The 16,175-nt window shown below is 42.2% G+C and overlaps 1 protein-coding gene across 4 annotated transcripts in view; it reads left to right on the plus strand.

Moving 5' to 3' along the window:
• hnrnpll (heterogeneous nuclear ribonucleoprotein L like) overlaps positions 1 to 16,175 on the plus strand; it is a 59,267-nt gene that overhangs the window by 20,809 nt on the left and 22,283 nt on the right. For all 4 annotated transcript variants that reach the window (XM_086179584.1, XM_086179583.1, XM_086179585.1 and 1 more), the window contains exons 7-8: positions 312 to 384; positions 12,010 to 12,081. In XM_086179584.1, coding sequence (XP_086035710.1) covers positions 312 to 384; positions 12,010 to 12,081 — 145 coding nt within the window. The remainder of the gene's footprint in view (positions 1 to 311; positions 385 to 12,009; positions 12,082 to 16,175) is intronic.

Below are 16,175 nucleotides of genomic sequence, written 5' to 3' on the forward strand. Positions count from 1 at the left end.
ATACATCATACATCTCATCACCACAGAGTTCACTGCCTTGGCCCTTGACCTGTCATAACAAAATTTGAGTACTTTCAGAAACAACAAACGAAAAGAAAAGGAAAGAAACATGGACTGAAGAATTCCCACTAGAAATCAGGATTAAATTAGGAGTAAATACACAGAAAAATGGAAAACAGAAGAAAAATGAAAAAGTTGCAAAACACCTTTTTACTTTTCAAAAAGTGAATATTCAATGTGACTTCCTATGTATTGCCCATAAACAGATACATCTGTGTTGCTGCATCTTTCTCTTATTTTTGTGTTGACAGCCAACACGGCTGAACGTGATAAAGAATGACAATGAGAGCTGGGATTACACCAAACCATACCTGGTCAGACGAGGTAAGAGGGATGCTGTCCCCCTTTCTTCTTCTCCTCCTTCTGTTACCTTATTTTGTAGGACCAGTGGACTATTTGGATTAAGACTTGATTTTACAATATGGGGAATCCAGTGATGGGAAGGCAGGACTTTATTTTCAGGCTTTAATTGCATCCATGACCCAACTTTGTAGATTAAGGTCATGATAGTTTTAAGAGTCTTCAGATGGTATACCTCGATTTACCAGATGGATTAAGAATCTAGTTGTTAACGGTCTGGACCATAAATCTCCATCACACCAAGACTCCTCTGCCTCCCGTTTCTCCATCACCAATCAAAACACTCTCACACGAGTCAATCAGCAGCCTCTCACAAGCCTGCACCTCAACAACCCCGGGGAAGCCCGAAACATAGAGGCAGAGACAGAGGGATGGACGTCAGGCTGACCTTGCACAGCAGCTTTCTCACATCTTCACCTCCCCCAACCTAGAGAAGCAGAGAGGGATGGATCTCACTCCTCCTGACCACCATGCAGCTGCTGCTTCAACATGCCTAGGAGGCCTCCAAGCCGCATCTGATGGCAGGACTGCAGCTGACCACCTTCTGTCAATCTCTTCCATCATGGGCTTCACCTCCTCCTCTGTCTGAAGTCTCACAAGGCTGAGACGCTAGGCCTGACTCAATGTATTTTTTGGCATTTGAAGTTTCCTGAAAATGTTTGACTCCAAATCCAGTGACCAAAAAAGTGAAACAAACGATTCTTTCCACATGCCACAGACGCGCTTACAGCTGATCCTATCAAACTATCAAAAAGATCTGCTTTTATTTGTTGCAAATTTTGACATAGAATAAATCCTGTAGGGCAAGCTTAGGACAGCTTCACTCCAAGCTGTCAAGTGAGCCAGTATTCACATCTTGTTCTTCAAACCAGGCCATGTGAACTTTGGAGTGTACCTCTGTCCAAACCTTCACGTTAAAAAAAACTTCCAGGCAAAATAGTTCAGTGGCTCATGCAAATGATTTTGACCTACTGACAAGTGCAAAAATGTTGTCAAGATAAAGTGGTCTTATTCATATTTCAATAGTTTATTTGATTGTCTTCTCTTAAGAGCAAACCAAAAGAAAAATGCCCTGCATTGTTATAAAAAAAAATCCAGCCAATCCATTTTTTGAACATGTATTTTAGAGTAAAAGATTCAAAGTAAAATGAATATGTTTTTTTCAAGCCAAATAAAACCAGCCCCCCCCCCCCCCAAAAAAAAAAAACATACAACCAATGTCATAGTGATTATGTGTGTCAAGTTTGGACTGTTACATAAAATATTGTCCAAAGAGTTACTAAAATTGAAATGGAACTGTAAATTGACGAGTCAAAATTACTTTTGTCAGCAAAGATTATATATGGTTTATTCCATCGTTAGAATCTAATGATCAGTTCATGTAGTTCATTTAGGTCTTGAGATACAAGCAAAAAACACAGACAAGAACTTGTTTGACTCATCAAAATTTTGTAAATTTCAGCCATGTGTTTATTTAGTTCTGAAACAAAACATTAAAAAAAATAATAATTTAAAATTCATACCCATGACGGAAACATGTTCCACACATTGATAATCCTAAATCATTGTGCCAAACAAAACTACTAAGCAAGCTTTAGGGCTCCAGTTTTCTTGTCAAAACGCTGAGAATGCTTTCACTTCAAATTTTACCAAGAAAAAAATTAATGCTGTATAATCCAACAGCCCTGTTCCTACTAGTGTTGTCACAATACTGGATTTCACACTTTGATACAATATTTTGAAAAATATTGATATTCGATTCGATTTTCGATACAAAGCAACCACTCAGAATTTAGTGCAAAAATGTTTTTTATTTAAAGAAAAATAAAGAACTTTATTCTTGAGGTAGAGAACTTTTTCAAGTTATTCTTTACACATTAACAGTATGCAAATAAGTTTTAAAATATGTAACCTACCATCGATTAGCTTTAGCTACCGCTCGCTGACAAGACAACACGTCAAAGTAAACACCGATAGATGTGATAACTCTAGGCAACACACACTTCAAGTTCTACTGTTACCAACCTCTATACCTCCTAATCTATACAGGTCCGGGTGTCTGTCTTGGAGGTGCTTTGCTACATTCGTCGTGTTCGCTTCTTTTTGTCGGCACAATTCTGTTGCATCTCTTGCATAGCGGCTTGCTGCTGTCCTTTGGCTTTCCTTGTTCATCCGACTCAAATCCAGAGAACCTCCAAACAGCACTTCTACTGTTTTGTTTATTTATTAAAACTGGTTGTGAAGGTCCTGCAGATACCATCTCATGGCAGCTTACACACATAGAGCGACGACACTTAAAAAAAATAAATAAAAATACAGCCAGCGGTGTTTGTGTGAGCGAGGCAGGAGGGGAGGGGCTGCTGCTTGATGGCTTGCTCCCCAGGGCAGCGCTCTGTCTGTTTGTGTGTGTGTGTGTGTGTGTGTGTGTGTGTGTTGGCAGCGGCAGCACGTGTAAACCAAGGAGGCAGGTAGAGTATCGATACTATTGAAAAGACATTTAGTACCATTTTTACTTTTCAAAATCGATATTTAATTGATAAATCATTATTTTTAACAACACTAGTTCCTACATAAATCTACTGCAGTGTAATCCTACAGTCATGATCCTAAATAAATCTAGTGCAATGTAGTCCAATAGACCTGCGCATAGACAAATCTATCAGTACTCACCAGCCACTGTGACTGCTCAATGCAAACTGTTGCCCAACCGGAATGTATCCAGCCGATTAATAGGTTTAACCATCATTTCACTACAATTGCTACCCAAAAAAATCATCCCACAATCCCTCAGGCCCTTTCTTATGTATTTAATTTTATTATGTTGTTGTAGTTATTGAAATTTATTCCACTATTTTGCTCGAAAAACATGTCCTGCTTCTGTGCTCCAACTGTATGCCTCTTAATGTAAGTGCTTGTCATGTTGTTAACATGGATATAGATGCACCAAAACTGAATTTAAATGTTTTTTTGGTGGTGTGCCCAAAGTGGTCAGTTTTCAACTCAAACTACATACAGACAGTACTGTTTATACAATACATATTCCAACATGCAAATATTGAGGTCCAGCCTTAACTAGGCTTGCCATTGCTACTGATATTTTATTAATATTTGAATATTTGAACATTATGACCATGCCTCTATGAAGGACCCCTGTGCTGGACTTGAACCCAGCCTTTTAGTAACGGCTTAGATTTCTCTGTCAGCCATTTCCTCTACCTGTATTTATTCTATATATACAGTTTTCTGTATAGAAAAGAGAAGTGAAGATGTTTTTCATTTAGAATTCTTAATTCAAAAATGAAACTTCAAATACCAAAAAGTACATGGACCAACTACATGTCTGGACCTAACTTATAGAAAATTCAAATGTAACTGTCACTGGTTCTATAATGAAGACCATAAAGGGCAAATAACTCAAGCATTACTCAATGCTCTCAGTTTATAAGTTCATTTGTTCTCACTTTATAATCTCATTTAAGAGAACTCTCTTGTAAAAGATTGTTGAACAGAAGGAACATATTGATGCGAGTCTTAAGTACCAGGGCCTCTCTCATCTCTGCCCTCGGTCACCTTATTCCATCTGAATTAGAGCTGTCATGATATCAAAGGCTACTGCTACAGTTACTGAGGAAAACAAGATCACAATACCGGTCATATTGACGTCTCATGATTAAGAGCCATCATTGAAATATTTAAAGATTTATGAATCATCATTTGTCCTTATTCAGCACTCAGCAGTGTAACTCTTGCTGAAATGGGGAATGAAAGAATTTGTGTGCAATGACAAGTGAAGGATTCACCAACAATAATACAAGCATGTTGTGTTACAGTGCTGTATATTGTGACATGTCTAACCTCACTAGAGATCTCTACAACAAGGCATGTGCATGTATCCATTCACACTTGGCAGAGAGCATAATCAGAATAAGTAGAGAGTAGAGAATGGTGATGTACTGAAATTTGTATCCAGACCAAGCTTGAGTCCTGCAGTCATAGTTCTACTCTGTGCTATAATGCTATAATGCAATGTTTGTTTTAACTGTGTCTTTGAGGATTTGTTCAAATATGTGATGTCATTAAGGTTGGGCTCAGTTCATTCCACATTTAGTCTGCTCTGGAAACAAGATAGTCAATCAGCAGTGTCCTCAATAATGGTGGCACTGTCAGTAATGGATGGTCCATCTTGGTTCAGAGCAACACATTTACTGTTATAAATCTATTATAGTTCTGTCTCCCTATGCTTGTCGTCCAACTAGTGCCAGTGGTGTTGTGGTCAGACCAAAATTCAAGCACATTTTTTATTTAAAGTGATGTGCAGACGAGAATTGGTGCCAGGCGATGCAAAATACCCCACATTTCCATCATATGCATATTTCCAAGAGTTTCAAATTGTCTTCCTCTGCCACAAAATGTTTGCGATGCAATCGTAAAGTCCTATCAGCTTCAACGTGTTTCAGAGATCACTGCTTATGAATTAGAAATGGAGGACAAGCCTAGAAAAGGCAATCTGATCTAAACTCCATTAAAAAAAAATTTAAATTTATTTGCTTGTCGAATTGCAGACACACCCATAAAAGTTTTTGCACAAATTTACTTCATGATGATTTGACCCCTTTAACACTGATTCGCATTAACATCAACGTTGGAAGCCAGATATTGCAACATTGGGCTTTCTGACAAATCTTAGACTTCCACAAGGCAGGAATATGGTTTGTTCATGTGATGAGGGAAGGAAATGTGGCTCCTCCTGTGGTCCATACAAAATTGTATCACATATCAAAATTTTTTCAGGTTTTGTCAAGCTGGGAGTTAACTTGCCTGCATAGCAAAAGTGATAATTGAATTGCCGTATGGTCTGAATTCTCCATAAGAGCCTATAAAATCACCAGCCTTGAGGAGCTGCTGATTGACCACTGCTTTTAATATACTTAGGGCATTTGTGTCATTCATTTGGAAGCTAAGGTTGTTTTTCAAAAGTTGTTTTTGTTTTTTTTTACACAGAATTATAAGCAGTGCATATGTGTGGTACATTTGAGGGTTTTTTTTCTTTGTTTTGTTTTGTTTAAGGGGTTGTTTTGCATTTACAAGGTAGTGTTCTTTGCACCTCCACACCCTCCCCCAGACATGCTGACTGTCTTCACTTCAGAACAGTTCATAGATTGATTGAAGGTGAACTGGTCCCAACTTGTAGATGTTCATATATATATATATATATATATATAAGTATTTATAGATGATGCTCAGTAAATAAAATCAAAAACATGTATACATGTATGTATGTAGCTTATACATCTATACATGTTTTCAATGGAGGCACATTGTAAAGATGCCAGGACAAATCTTCCCTCTTAAGCTCTAACAAAAGACTATCTTTGGTACAATCTGTCAATGGTTGTTTGGAAGAGATTTAGGTAAAACTATTATTTTTGTATCATTGTAAACAATGCATTTCACACAAACAGATAAACTTTATGATGTCTCAGTTTAAGGAGCTGTCAAATTTTCTATAATAGATGCAAATGTATCTCTAATCCACATACCACAACTCTGTGTGCTGAAATAGGTTATCTGTGGTCATTGTTTCACACCCAATCTTGTCAAGGTCCCCATGATGATCCCCTCCCACCAGTCTTGACTGCGTCCTTCCAACCAGATTGTACTGTGGACTTTGGCAGAGCAGAGCACAGCGAAACCAAAAGCTTTTGTTGGTATTCCAGTTGTGGAAGATAGTTTCTTCTTCTAAGCTGTCCATGGTGTACCCCACCTCTCGCCCAAAAGCCGCTGGGATAGGCTCCAGCCCCTCTGCGACTCTGAACTGGATAAGCGGATAAGCGGAAGTTTCTACTTGATTGGTATAGCTAATTAAGCTCAAGCTGTCTTGGTGAGCTTGGCTGCATTATGATTATATAGGACTGACACAGGATGAGAATGCTCAAAGTTGTGAGAGAACTCTCATTAATGCTAAAAAGTATAAAAAAGAAAAAATATAGGAACATTAACGTATATATTGTGAGTACTAGCGCATGGAGGTCTGTGAGTTTGAGGGTTCTGTACAGTATCTTAGTGGTTCCTAGGACTGCACTCTTCTGGACAGAGACTTCAGATGTTGTACTTGGAATCTGCTGGAGCCACTCTCCCTGTTTGTGGGTCACAGTCCCCAGTGATCTGATGAATACTCCCCTTGTTCCTCTTTTAGCCTCTGTATTTATTGAGGTTTTTGTGTTTCTTCTTTACTCCCTACATCTTCTCTTGCTCCTCTTTCAGCCCCTTGAATTTATCAAGATTATTGTGTTTCTTCTTCATGTTACTGTCACTTGGGTTTGCTACATTAATCACCAATACCTCTCTGTTGTTTTCTCCTCCTCCTTCAAGTCAGTGTCCAGTTAGTTAGCCATACCATTTTGTCAGTCTGAATGCGGAAGTCCCACAGGATCTTTGATTGGTTATTCTACACCACCATAGGAGGAGTCTTGCATTCTGATCATGGTACTTCCAGCCCATACTTAGTGCAGATGTTCCTGTGCTCTATGCCAGCCACTTGGTTATGGTGTTCCATGTAGGCACTTCCTACCAACATCTTCAACCCTGATACTATTTTCTGAACTAGGGGCATCTTTAGGCACAGCCTGCACCTGGATTCCTGTCTGGTGTGGTAGACCCTGGCCTCTATTGATTTTGTTCTTAAGTATCTTATTTTTATATATATATATTATATATATATATATATATATAAGTATACATCTTCCTAATGTACATGTTGATGGCTCTGACCTTGTTCTTCCCATTGAGCTGACTTCTCAGGATCTGCCTTACTCTGTGGAGGTATTTGGCTGTGGCTGAATTCCTTTCAGCCTCCTTATGGTTTCCATTTCCCTAAGGGCTGCCGTAGTTAACTCCATCTGTTATTATCTTCCCTCTCTTCCATGTCACCCTACCAAATTATCCAGTCTGAATGATATTCCAATATTGTCGCTGTAGATCCTGGTGATGTGGACCAGTGAGTTGATGTCTCGCTCATTCCTGACATTCAGCTTGATGTCCTCCATGTAGAGGAGGTGACTGAACATTTGACATTAAGTTAAACTAAGGACCCTATTTTAAGCATGGCGAAAGCTGGTGCTTGGTCAAGCACAAGCATTATGGCTAGTTTTAAGCAGGGGCATATGATGTTTTCACACCATATACGTTTGCCCTGTGACTAGCGAATTGACTTACATCACCTGCGCGGACAAGTGCTGAAGTATTTTCACGAGGTGTTGTCTGCTGCAGTCTTGGCACAATGCTACTTTGGCACACCAGGAAACTGTTGACCAACAAGAGGCTGGTCTTTGATCAATGATGTTATGTTTTAAGTGCCATTTAAAGGGTCATTGTTCAGACAGGCAGATGTGGAGAATTGAAATGTTGGTCTATTGATACCCGACACTTCCACCTCCTCTGAGGCCTGCTCACTGCTCAATAGCTTCCATGCATGCCTACTTCTTCCTTATGTAAACACAAGACATGCACATGCCAAATTGCAACTTGCCATGTCCTGGCATGAAACAAGGCACTCTGATTAGGTTCAGTTATCTCACACCCAAAACATACCTATGAATAATTAGGTGTCTAATGCCAGCCTCTTTGTACAATGCACTGTGGTTTGCGCTCTGATTGGGCACCATCTAAATACCAAAATGAAGCTCAACACATTCTAAATGCATGGCAAGCACAAAGCACCATCTGCCTGGCATAATAGATTGCTGAAGTCGGGCCCTTTATGTGTGAAAGGTGCCCTACAGATAGAACCTAACGTCAATTCACCTCATCTGTCTCCAAATTGTTTGTGTACACAAGTTACAGGCACCATTTTGCATGCACGCAATCTTTATAATGAGATACCTGGATTGTGTTGGAGCAGAGTCTTTATTACCATTCACATCTGAATGTAAGATGATAGTAATTCCAACTTGTTGTCAACCCAGAGAGTTCAGTGGGGAAGCTTGATTTTATGTTAATATTTTTGTCCATCAGGCACGTACAACTCAAGGTTATCCTAACAACGGACGTGGCTTTTCTTGGCAACCACCTATGTCACCCCTGCTTAGGGAGAGCCCTGCTGAGGCATCTCTTCTTTCAGTCGATGGAAGTGTGTGTGTGTGTGTGTGTGTGTGTGTGGGGGGGGGGGGGGTCGTAAGAACACTAACACAATATGTAACTGAACTTCTGTCTGAAGTGCAGAGCTGATGAGAGTCCCTGTCATCCCAATGTGCCTCCAGTCTCCTGTTTGACCTGATCTATATATCATGATAATCTGATGTGCGTGTGTTTGTGTTTGTGTGTAAGTGTGTGTGCTGCAGAGCTGATGGAGTAAACATATTGATGGTGTTGTTTGATCATTATGATGATGATGTAATGCAGGTTGATGTTCTTGCGTGCTGAGGGAGAAACAGATTGCTGTCTGATGCTTCACAGGTACTGTGCCCTTTCTCTGTATCCAACCTGCCTGTTCCTCAATAAAACCACCTTCAAGCTGCTTACCTCTTATTTACTCACCACAATCAGCACCATTATCACTACACAAATGTTCTGAAAGTGCTCCATCTTGTGTGCTGTGAAATCAGAATGACAGAAGGGAAATGTTACCAAAGCAACAGTCTTTCTGCCTGATTTTTTTTATCTCGCTCATGTGGAAAGGAACATTTACAAAAATTACAAAATGTAGCCTCACACTCAATCTACAACTGATGTGATGATGATTTATTAGCCTGACCCTGATGAAGGCAAATTGCTCTTGAAATGCTTGTTCAAGATAATTTTTCTAAATATCATCATATCCACGCTTGAGCATCTGGCTACTTTTTGCAACTTCATACTTTGTTGGTCAGCTTCTTAACACTAAAGATGTGCATTTTAACCACCTTTGATCGTAACACTCATTAGGTTTTGTTTTTATGGAACAATTAGGGAGCAACAGAACAAGCTTGCACTGTCTGTTGTACCACTTTGATCCTGTAGAGGTGATTGTGCAACTCTTGTAGCAGGGAGATCACAAACTTGACTCTTGACTCCCAACATCACTGTCCAACAAGTGGCCTTAACGAATGGCATCCACTAGTCCAGTAAAATTTGGCTGTCAGGTTTTTTGTCGTCACACATTTAGTCATGTTGGCAAAAACAATGATTTCAGAAAACCAATTCTAGTATTGAGTCTGATAGTGCCCACATGTACTCTTACAAAACACCTCTGATACCACCCCACTTTCATAGAAGTGACACCTGCGGAGGAGTCGTTACTGTAAATCCTTTGATTTGATCACTGAGTTGATGTCTTGTTCATTCTTGGTGTACAGCTTGATTTCATCCATGTTGAGGAAGTGACTGATGGTTGCTCCAGGGGGTTCAGGTCTATGTTGAACAGCAGCACGGATAGTGCATCATCTCCTTATAAAGTGCACATGATAAGTTATACAACTGGCTTTGAATCAGCCTCCATAGTTGTTTTCTTCGTTTTACTCTACTATTTATGTGTATGGCCTTGAGTTATAGCTTGTCTTTTAGTCAGTCCAGGCAGTGCACAGGTTGGTCTTCCTGGTCTTTCAGTCTTGGGTGACTGCTCTATTGACCAGGAGCAGGTGCTTGGCTCCCCTCATATGGCTTCCTATTCATTTCTAGGCCCCTCTCATGGTCGTAGGACACCTGCCTATTCATCTTAGCTACTATGATGCCTGAAGTGAGCTTCCTTGTTATACAGAGTTAGGTTATTGGCTGGAATTTGGATGGGATCGCATCTTTGTAGGGTTCCCTCATGATCAGGACTGTCTGCCCTTGGGTTAGCCATTCTAGGAGAGTCCCATCCGTCAGCATCTGGTTCATTTGTCCTGCCAGATGTTCATTGAGTGCAGTTAGTTTTTCACCCAGTAGATGTGGATCATGTCAGGGCACAGTGATGTCCAGCTCGTCAGACCTCACACTGCCTTGGATGTCTACTGTTGAGATTGTTACTGGGTCTTGTTCTGGGATATTGCTGTGCCTGCTCTCAGATCCAAGAGCAACGGAACATCAATGTTCTGTGATGCCGCTTTCTCCCAAATGCTCTTCCAGTATTATTCAGTCTTAGCCTTGGTAAGATCTATTGTGGTGTAATTACCATGCCACTTAGAGTGTACTTTGGATGATTCGGTGGAGAACTCTGAGCTTTTTCCTTCCTTGTATATCGCTTCAAGGGAAGTCAGAAATGTGAATCTTTGCTTGGTAGTCTTCAGTGTCTCAGGTATAGTCAGCTTGTTGAACTTCCTCGGTATTCCTTTCTTCCCCACATCTTTATGTAGCTCTGAGACCTAACTAATTACTGGGTGACTCTTGTTAAGCAAAGGTTGTCATTGTTATTCTGTTCTGTGCTCTAAAGCCAAGAACCTCTAAATTCTCACTGACTGCCCAGCAATGCCATGCCAATCATCCTCCGTGCTGCTCAGATATGCTAACTCACACTGACAGCAATAACTTGTGGTGATTTTGGGGTATTTGCGTGAATGTACAGTTGTTCTGTCAGTCACTAACTAAAGCCTGTCACTCTAACTGAGCATTCAATTACATCCACCCTCAGCTAAGGAAGCACTTCCTTATTTCTGGTAATAGCAGTGGACACCCCAGTTTTGTGATAAAACATTGTCCCTTGTTGATTTGATTTATATGAATAATGCTCTAGCTATTTCTGCTCTGCAAATTTTACATTTTAATTCTGAATATTTTAAAATGTGTGCACTGTATTAGCCCTGAATCTTTGCGTTGAGCTGTCCTTTTCTTCCTTGCTTTGTCATACCATCTCAGGGATTCTATTTCAATGTTCTTTTTTATTTTTAGTTACCATAATCTTGCAAAAGTATATCTTGTACACATTGTAGTCATACTTCAGGATTGAACATAAGTGACTATTCATATTTGTAATTTTCCACCAGTGTGGAGAATGGAAGTTGTGTTTGGCTGCAAATCATAGCAGTTAAATTATGATTGTGACAGAGTTCCAATGATGAGAATGTGTTTGTGAAGTCAGTCCTCCATTGTATCCCTCCTCCAGTGAATACCTCTGTCATTATATGCCTCTTTCAGTGTATCCCTCCCCCAGCATATCCCTCCTCCATCATATCCTTCCTCTAGACTGGTTAATGCTGAGATAGACACCAAGTTAACGCTAAGATTATCACCAAGTTAACACTGTCGTGGCCACCAAGTTAATGCTAACATGGTCATCGAGTAAAGCTGAAATAATCACCAAGCCAATCAAGAACATATCAAGGTAGCTATGATGGTCCAGCATGTCAATAAACACTAAGACAGTCTGTAAATACTTAACTCCACTGCACTGAAGAATCTTAGCGATATTTAGTGTGTCTTTGCCCATGACTGGCATTACTTCAGCCTTGAACATCCCCTTGGGCTGTGATGACTGTTTAGCCCATAAGAGAATAGTCTGCTCAGTCTAGGACTTACAACTAACAAATGTTATGTGATGGCTTCTACTGAGGACTTCTGATGTAATAAACACAACATTTGGGTTTGTAGATTGATCTTTTTACTACATTACCCAATAAAATTGTGTATTTGTTTCAGAGCGTGGAAAGGGCCGGCAGAGACAGGCCATTCTAGGAGAACACCCATCATCCTTTAGTGACAATGGCTATGGTAAGACACACACACATCCCAGCACGTGTCTTGTAGTGGAGGCAGAGAGTAGTCACTGACTGAAGCACTTGATGATAAGAATAAATTGAAGTACGAAGTACACAAAAACTATCCTACAAACTACATAGTGTAACGCACATAAGGTAGCTGGTACTGAAACAAACACATTGGAAAAAGGGAGGGCAAATCAAACTGAAAAGACGATCCGATATGTCTGAAACAAAATACTAAACTAAAATACATATTCCCACAATGACCCAACAAGAAAAATATGGGATAACACAGGGACAGGGAAGGAGCTGACAGGATGAGAAACACTGGGAACAAGATTGTTGATGGCGAAGACTGATAATCGACAAGACAGAGGTCATTCTGTTTACTTGCACCAAAGGGAGTTGCACTCCAATTTCATTGTTTGCTATGAAAATAAAAACTTTTGATTTATTGATTATAAAAGGCAGGAAAATACAAAGGGTGTACCCTTTGTATGCCTTTTATGAGCAGCAATAATCAGACCAGACCAGGCTTTCACGAAGCAATAATTGTTGTTTAGTTGTTTAACTGCCTCAGTGACTTCTGCCCTGGAGATTGGAACCACCCCCCAAGTACTCCCCCAACTCTGTTTCCTCCATGTAATATGTGTTATTCCTTCCACCGTCCAATTATCTCCCCAGTTGACGTCAGCAACCTTCCATCCCCACTGTAAACAGTGTGGGCAAGTTGGCGCCTTCCCCCCTTGAGGTGACAGACGGTTTGCCAGTACCTTTTCGGAGCCGACAGATAGTCATTCTTTATGGCCTCACTGAACTCCCACGCCCAAATTTTTGCCTTGGTGACCACCATGGCTGCACACCGCTTGGCCTGCCAGATCTGAGCGGCTGCCTCTGGACACCCACAGACCAGCCATGCCTTGTAGGCCTCCTTCTTCAGCCTGACGGCTCCCCCTCAACTCTGCTGTTCACCAGCGGGTTCGGGGATCACCCCCGTGACTGGCCCATAGACCTACGACCTAAGATTATCTTGGTGCCACATGCACCAATGGACATCCTTATGTTCGAACATGGTGTTAGTTATGGACAAACTGCAACTTGCACAGAAGTCCAATACCCGCACACCACTCGGGTTAAGGTCAGGCCTGCCGTTCCTCCAAATCATGCCCCTCCAGGTCATGCTGTCATTGCCCACATGAGCGTTTAAGTCCCCAAGTAGGACAGTGGAGTCTTTAGTCGGGTCGCCATCCAGCACCCTTCCAGGGACTCCAAAAAAAGGGTGGGTATTCTGAACTGCTGTTCGGCACATAAGCACAGAAACCAGTCTGGACCCGTCCCCCAACCCAAAGGCAGAGGGCAGCAACCCTTTTGTCCACTGAGGTAAACCCCAACATACAGGCAGAGAGTCTGCAGGCTATCAAAAAGCCCACCCCAGCCTTCCACCTCACACCCGGAGCAATTTCAGCGAAGGAGAGAGTCCAGCCCCTCTCAAGGACTTGGGTTTGGGACCCAGAGCTGTGTGTCCAGGTGAGGCCGACTATATCTGCCGGTAACACCCAACCTCTTCCACCAGCTCTGGCTCCTTCCCCACCAGAGTGGTGACATTCCATGTCCCAAAAGCCAGCTTCTGTGTCTGGGGACACACAAATGTTCATGTTCGTCCCCCCCTTACCCTGGAGGAGGGTCGTAATGTGCAAGCTGAATAGGCTGGTTGAGGTGAGCGTGGGACAACACTTTAGGGAGGAACACTGTTTTTCGGCCACAGAGTGACCCCTGAGCCATCCAGATCCCACCTTAAACACGAGTCATTGACCGACAGGGCGTGCAGCTCGCTGACATGCTTTGCAGAGGAAATGGTCAGGAGGAATGCAGTCTGACAGGTAACCCACTTCAGCCCCACTTGGTACGGTAGAATTTTCATGGCATAGGGGTTCATGGATTTGAACCGTTTTCCGTGTGCCACAGTTGGCAGGACATCTGCTATGGTCAACATGTGGAAAGGTATGGCCCTCATGAAGCCGTTCAGATGTGTGAGGTCTAAGACCAGGCGAAATCCACCAGTCCATTTCGTCACGAGAAAATAAGTGGAGTAAAACCCTCTGGAATGTGATGGAGGGTCCACAGCCTCAATGGAAGGGTGAATAACTCCAGGTCCTATGCAAGAGCCTTCGCCAGGTCGCTGATGGAGGTTATTCTGACCTGGCTGGATGTGGGGGGCCGGCAGCCGAATTGAAGCATGTACCTGTGGGTTAAGGTGGCAACTAGCCATGGGTCTGAAGCATAAGCAGCCCACTGATGGAACTGCTGATGGGAAAAATACCCAACCGATGGCCCCAAGGCCTCAGTGTCTGCCCCCCCAGTCCCTAGGGGCTCTAGCAGGGGGATGGCTGGCTCTGGAGCACAAAGTTTCCTGGAGGACAGCAGTCCCAAAAGTCCCGGGCTGATCCCTGTGCAGGACGCTGGACACTACGATTGTCAGTGGAGCGGGTCGGTGGTGGCAAGCTGGTGTGGGAGGCAACCGGGGACCCCTAGGCCTGCTGGCAGAAGGCTTATCAGGTGGAGGCATTTGCCTAAGACCCGCTAGCTGATGCTTGGTCTGTCTAGCCTGGATGGTTCATTGTAGTGCTTCCTGCGCTGCTGGACCGAATAACTCCCCCAGTTCCACCAGGAGGTTGCGAAGGGTTCTCCTAGCTGCCTCTGTCAACTTTGACTGTGACACCCAAACCTGGTGACAATCTGGAGCCAGAATGGACATCATTCGTCCAATCTCCGTGGACATAAGGCCAAAAGCCTCCAATGAGGCATCACAAAAGGTGACGGACTCAGCAGTCCCATTGCCCTCCTGCAGTGAGGCTGAGAGGGCCAACGTGAGATGCAGCAGGGAGTTCCCTATGCGATCAGCACGTGACCCAGCATCATAAGCCCTTGTGAGAAAATTGTCTGTAACCCAATACTGGGGTTTAGGGCACCTTGCATTCCTTCGCAGAGCTTCATCGGGGGACAATTAGTAAAGCGGTGGTGGGCTAAATGCAATCATGCATGCAATTGCATGCATGATTGCAATTGCATGCAATCCAGGGTCTGCCCATCTGCAGAAAGATGGGAGCAGCCCTTAGTGTTCCTCCAACAGGTTTGCAACTCCTTCAGGAGGGGAGAGGCAGCACTCACGCAGCCTATACCAACAGAGGTTGGTATAGGCTGGGAGGGTCTTCACAATGCAGCGGGCATTTATGCACTAAGCTTGATTGATGATTTTAACCTCTGACATGCCACAGTGCAGCATCCATCCTCCTTTACAGATGATTCATTTACTTTATGTTCTTTTGACATTTGTTGTTTATCTGATGTCATCTAAAAATCAGAGGGGCTGCTGAATTCCTATAATTCCTATAATATGAATTCCTTATATATGTGTTCATGTATGCAGTAACACCTTTGCTGCAGCAAGTATTGCTGGACATGAACAGCAGAACTAACCTCTTCTGGGTTTGATTTGATTTATATTCCGATAGCTGATGTATGGGTAGATTTGCATGTGTTGATTCATAAAAACAAACTATAAAATTAATATGTAAATTTTTTGAGAGTACACTCCTGATCAAAATCTCAAGACCAGTTAAAAAATTGCAAGAATTTACATTTTGCACTGTTGGATTTTAAGAAGGCTCTTAAGTGCAGCTTCAAAATGCAAAAAGAAGAAATGGGAACAAGAGACCAAATGTTTTGAGCAGGCAATTTATTGAAAACAACAATTTAACTCAAATAGGCTGTTCATCAGCTGATCAAAAGTTTAAGACAACAGCTCAAAACCCCCCAAAAACCTCCTAAAACAGAAATTTAAGTGTCAAAAACTGACTCAGTAATGAGTAGCTCCACCTGGTTATGTGGAGATGTTGCAGCAGGCATCCCTCAGGGCCCCCGTCTGTGTGGTAATGACTGGGATTTTCAGCAGGAAAATGCTACAATTCACCATGCCCGTCTGACCAAGAATTTTTTTCCAGGAGAATAACATCACTCTTTTGGACCATCCTGCGTGTTCCCCTGATCTAAATCCAACTGAGAACATTTGGGGATGGATGGCAAGGGAATTTTACAAAAATGGAC

This window comes from Aulostomus chinensis, chromosome 16, assembly GCF_037954235.1.
Source record: "Aulostomus chinensis isolate RoL2024-O1b breed Wild chromosome 16, RoL_Achi_v1.0, whole genome shotgun sequence".
Taxonomy (NCBI): domain Eukaryota; kingdom Metazoa; phylum Chordata; class Actinopteri; order Syngnathiformes; family Aulostomidae; genus Aulostomus; species Aulostomus chinensis.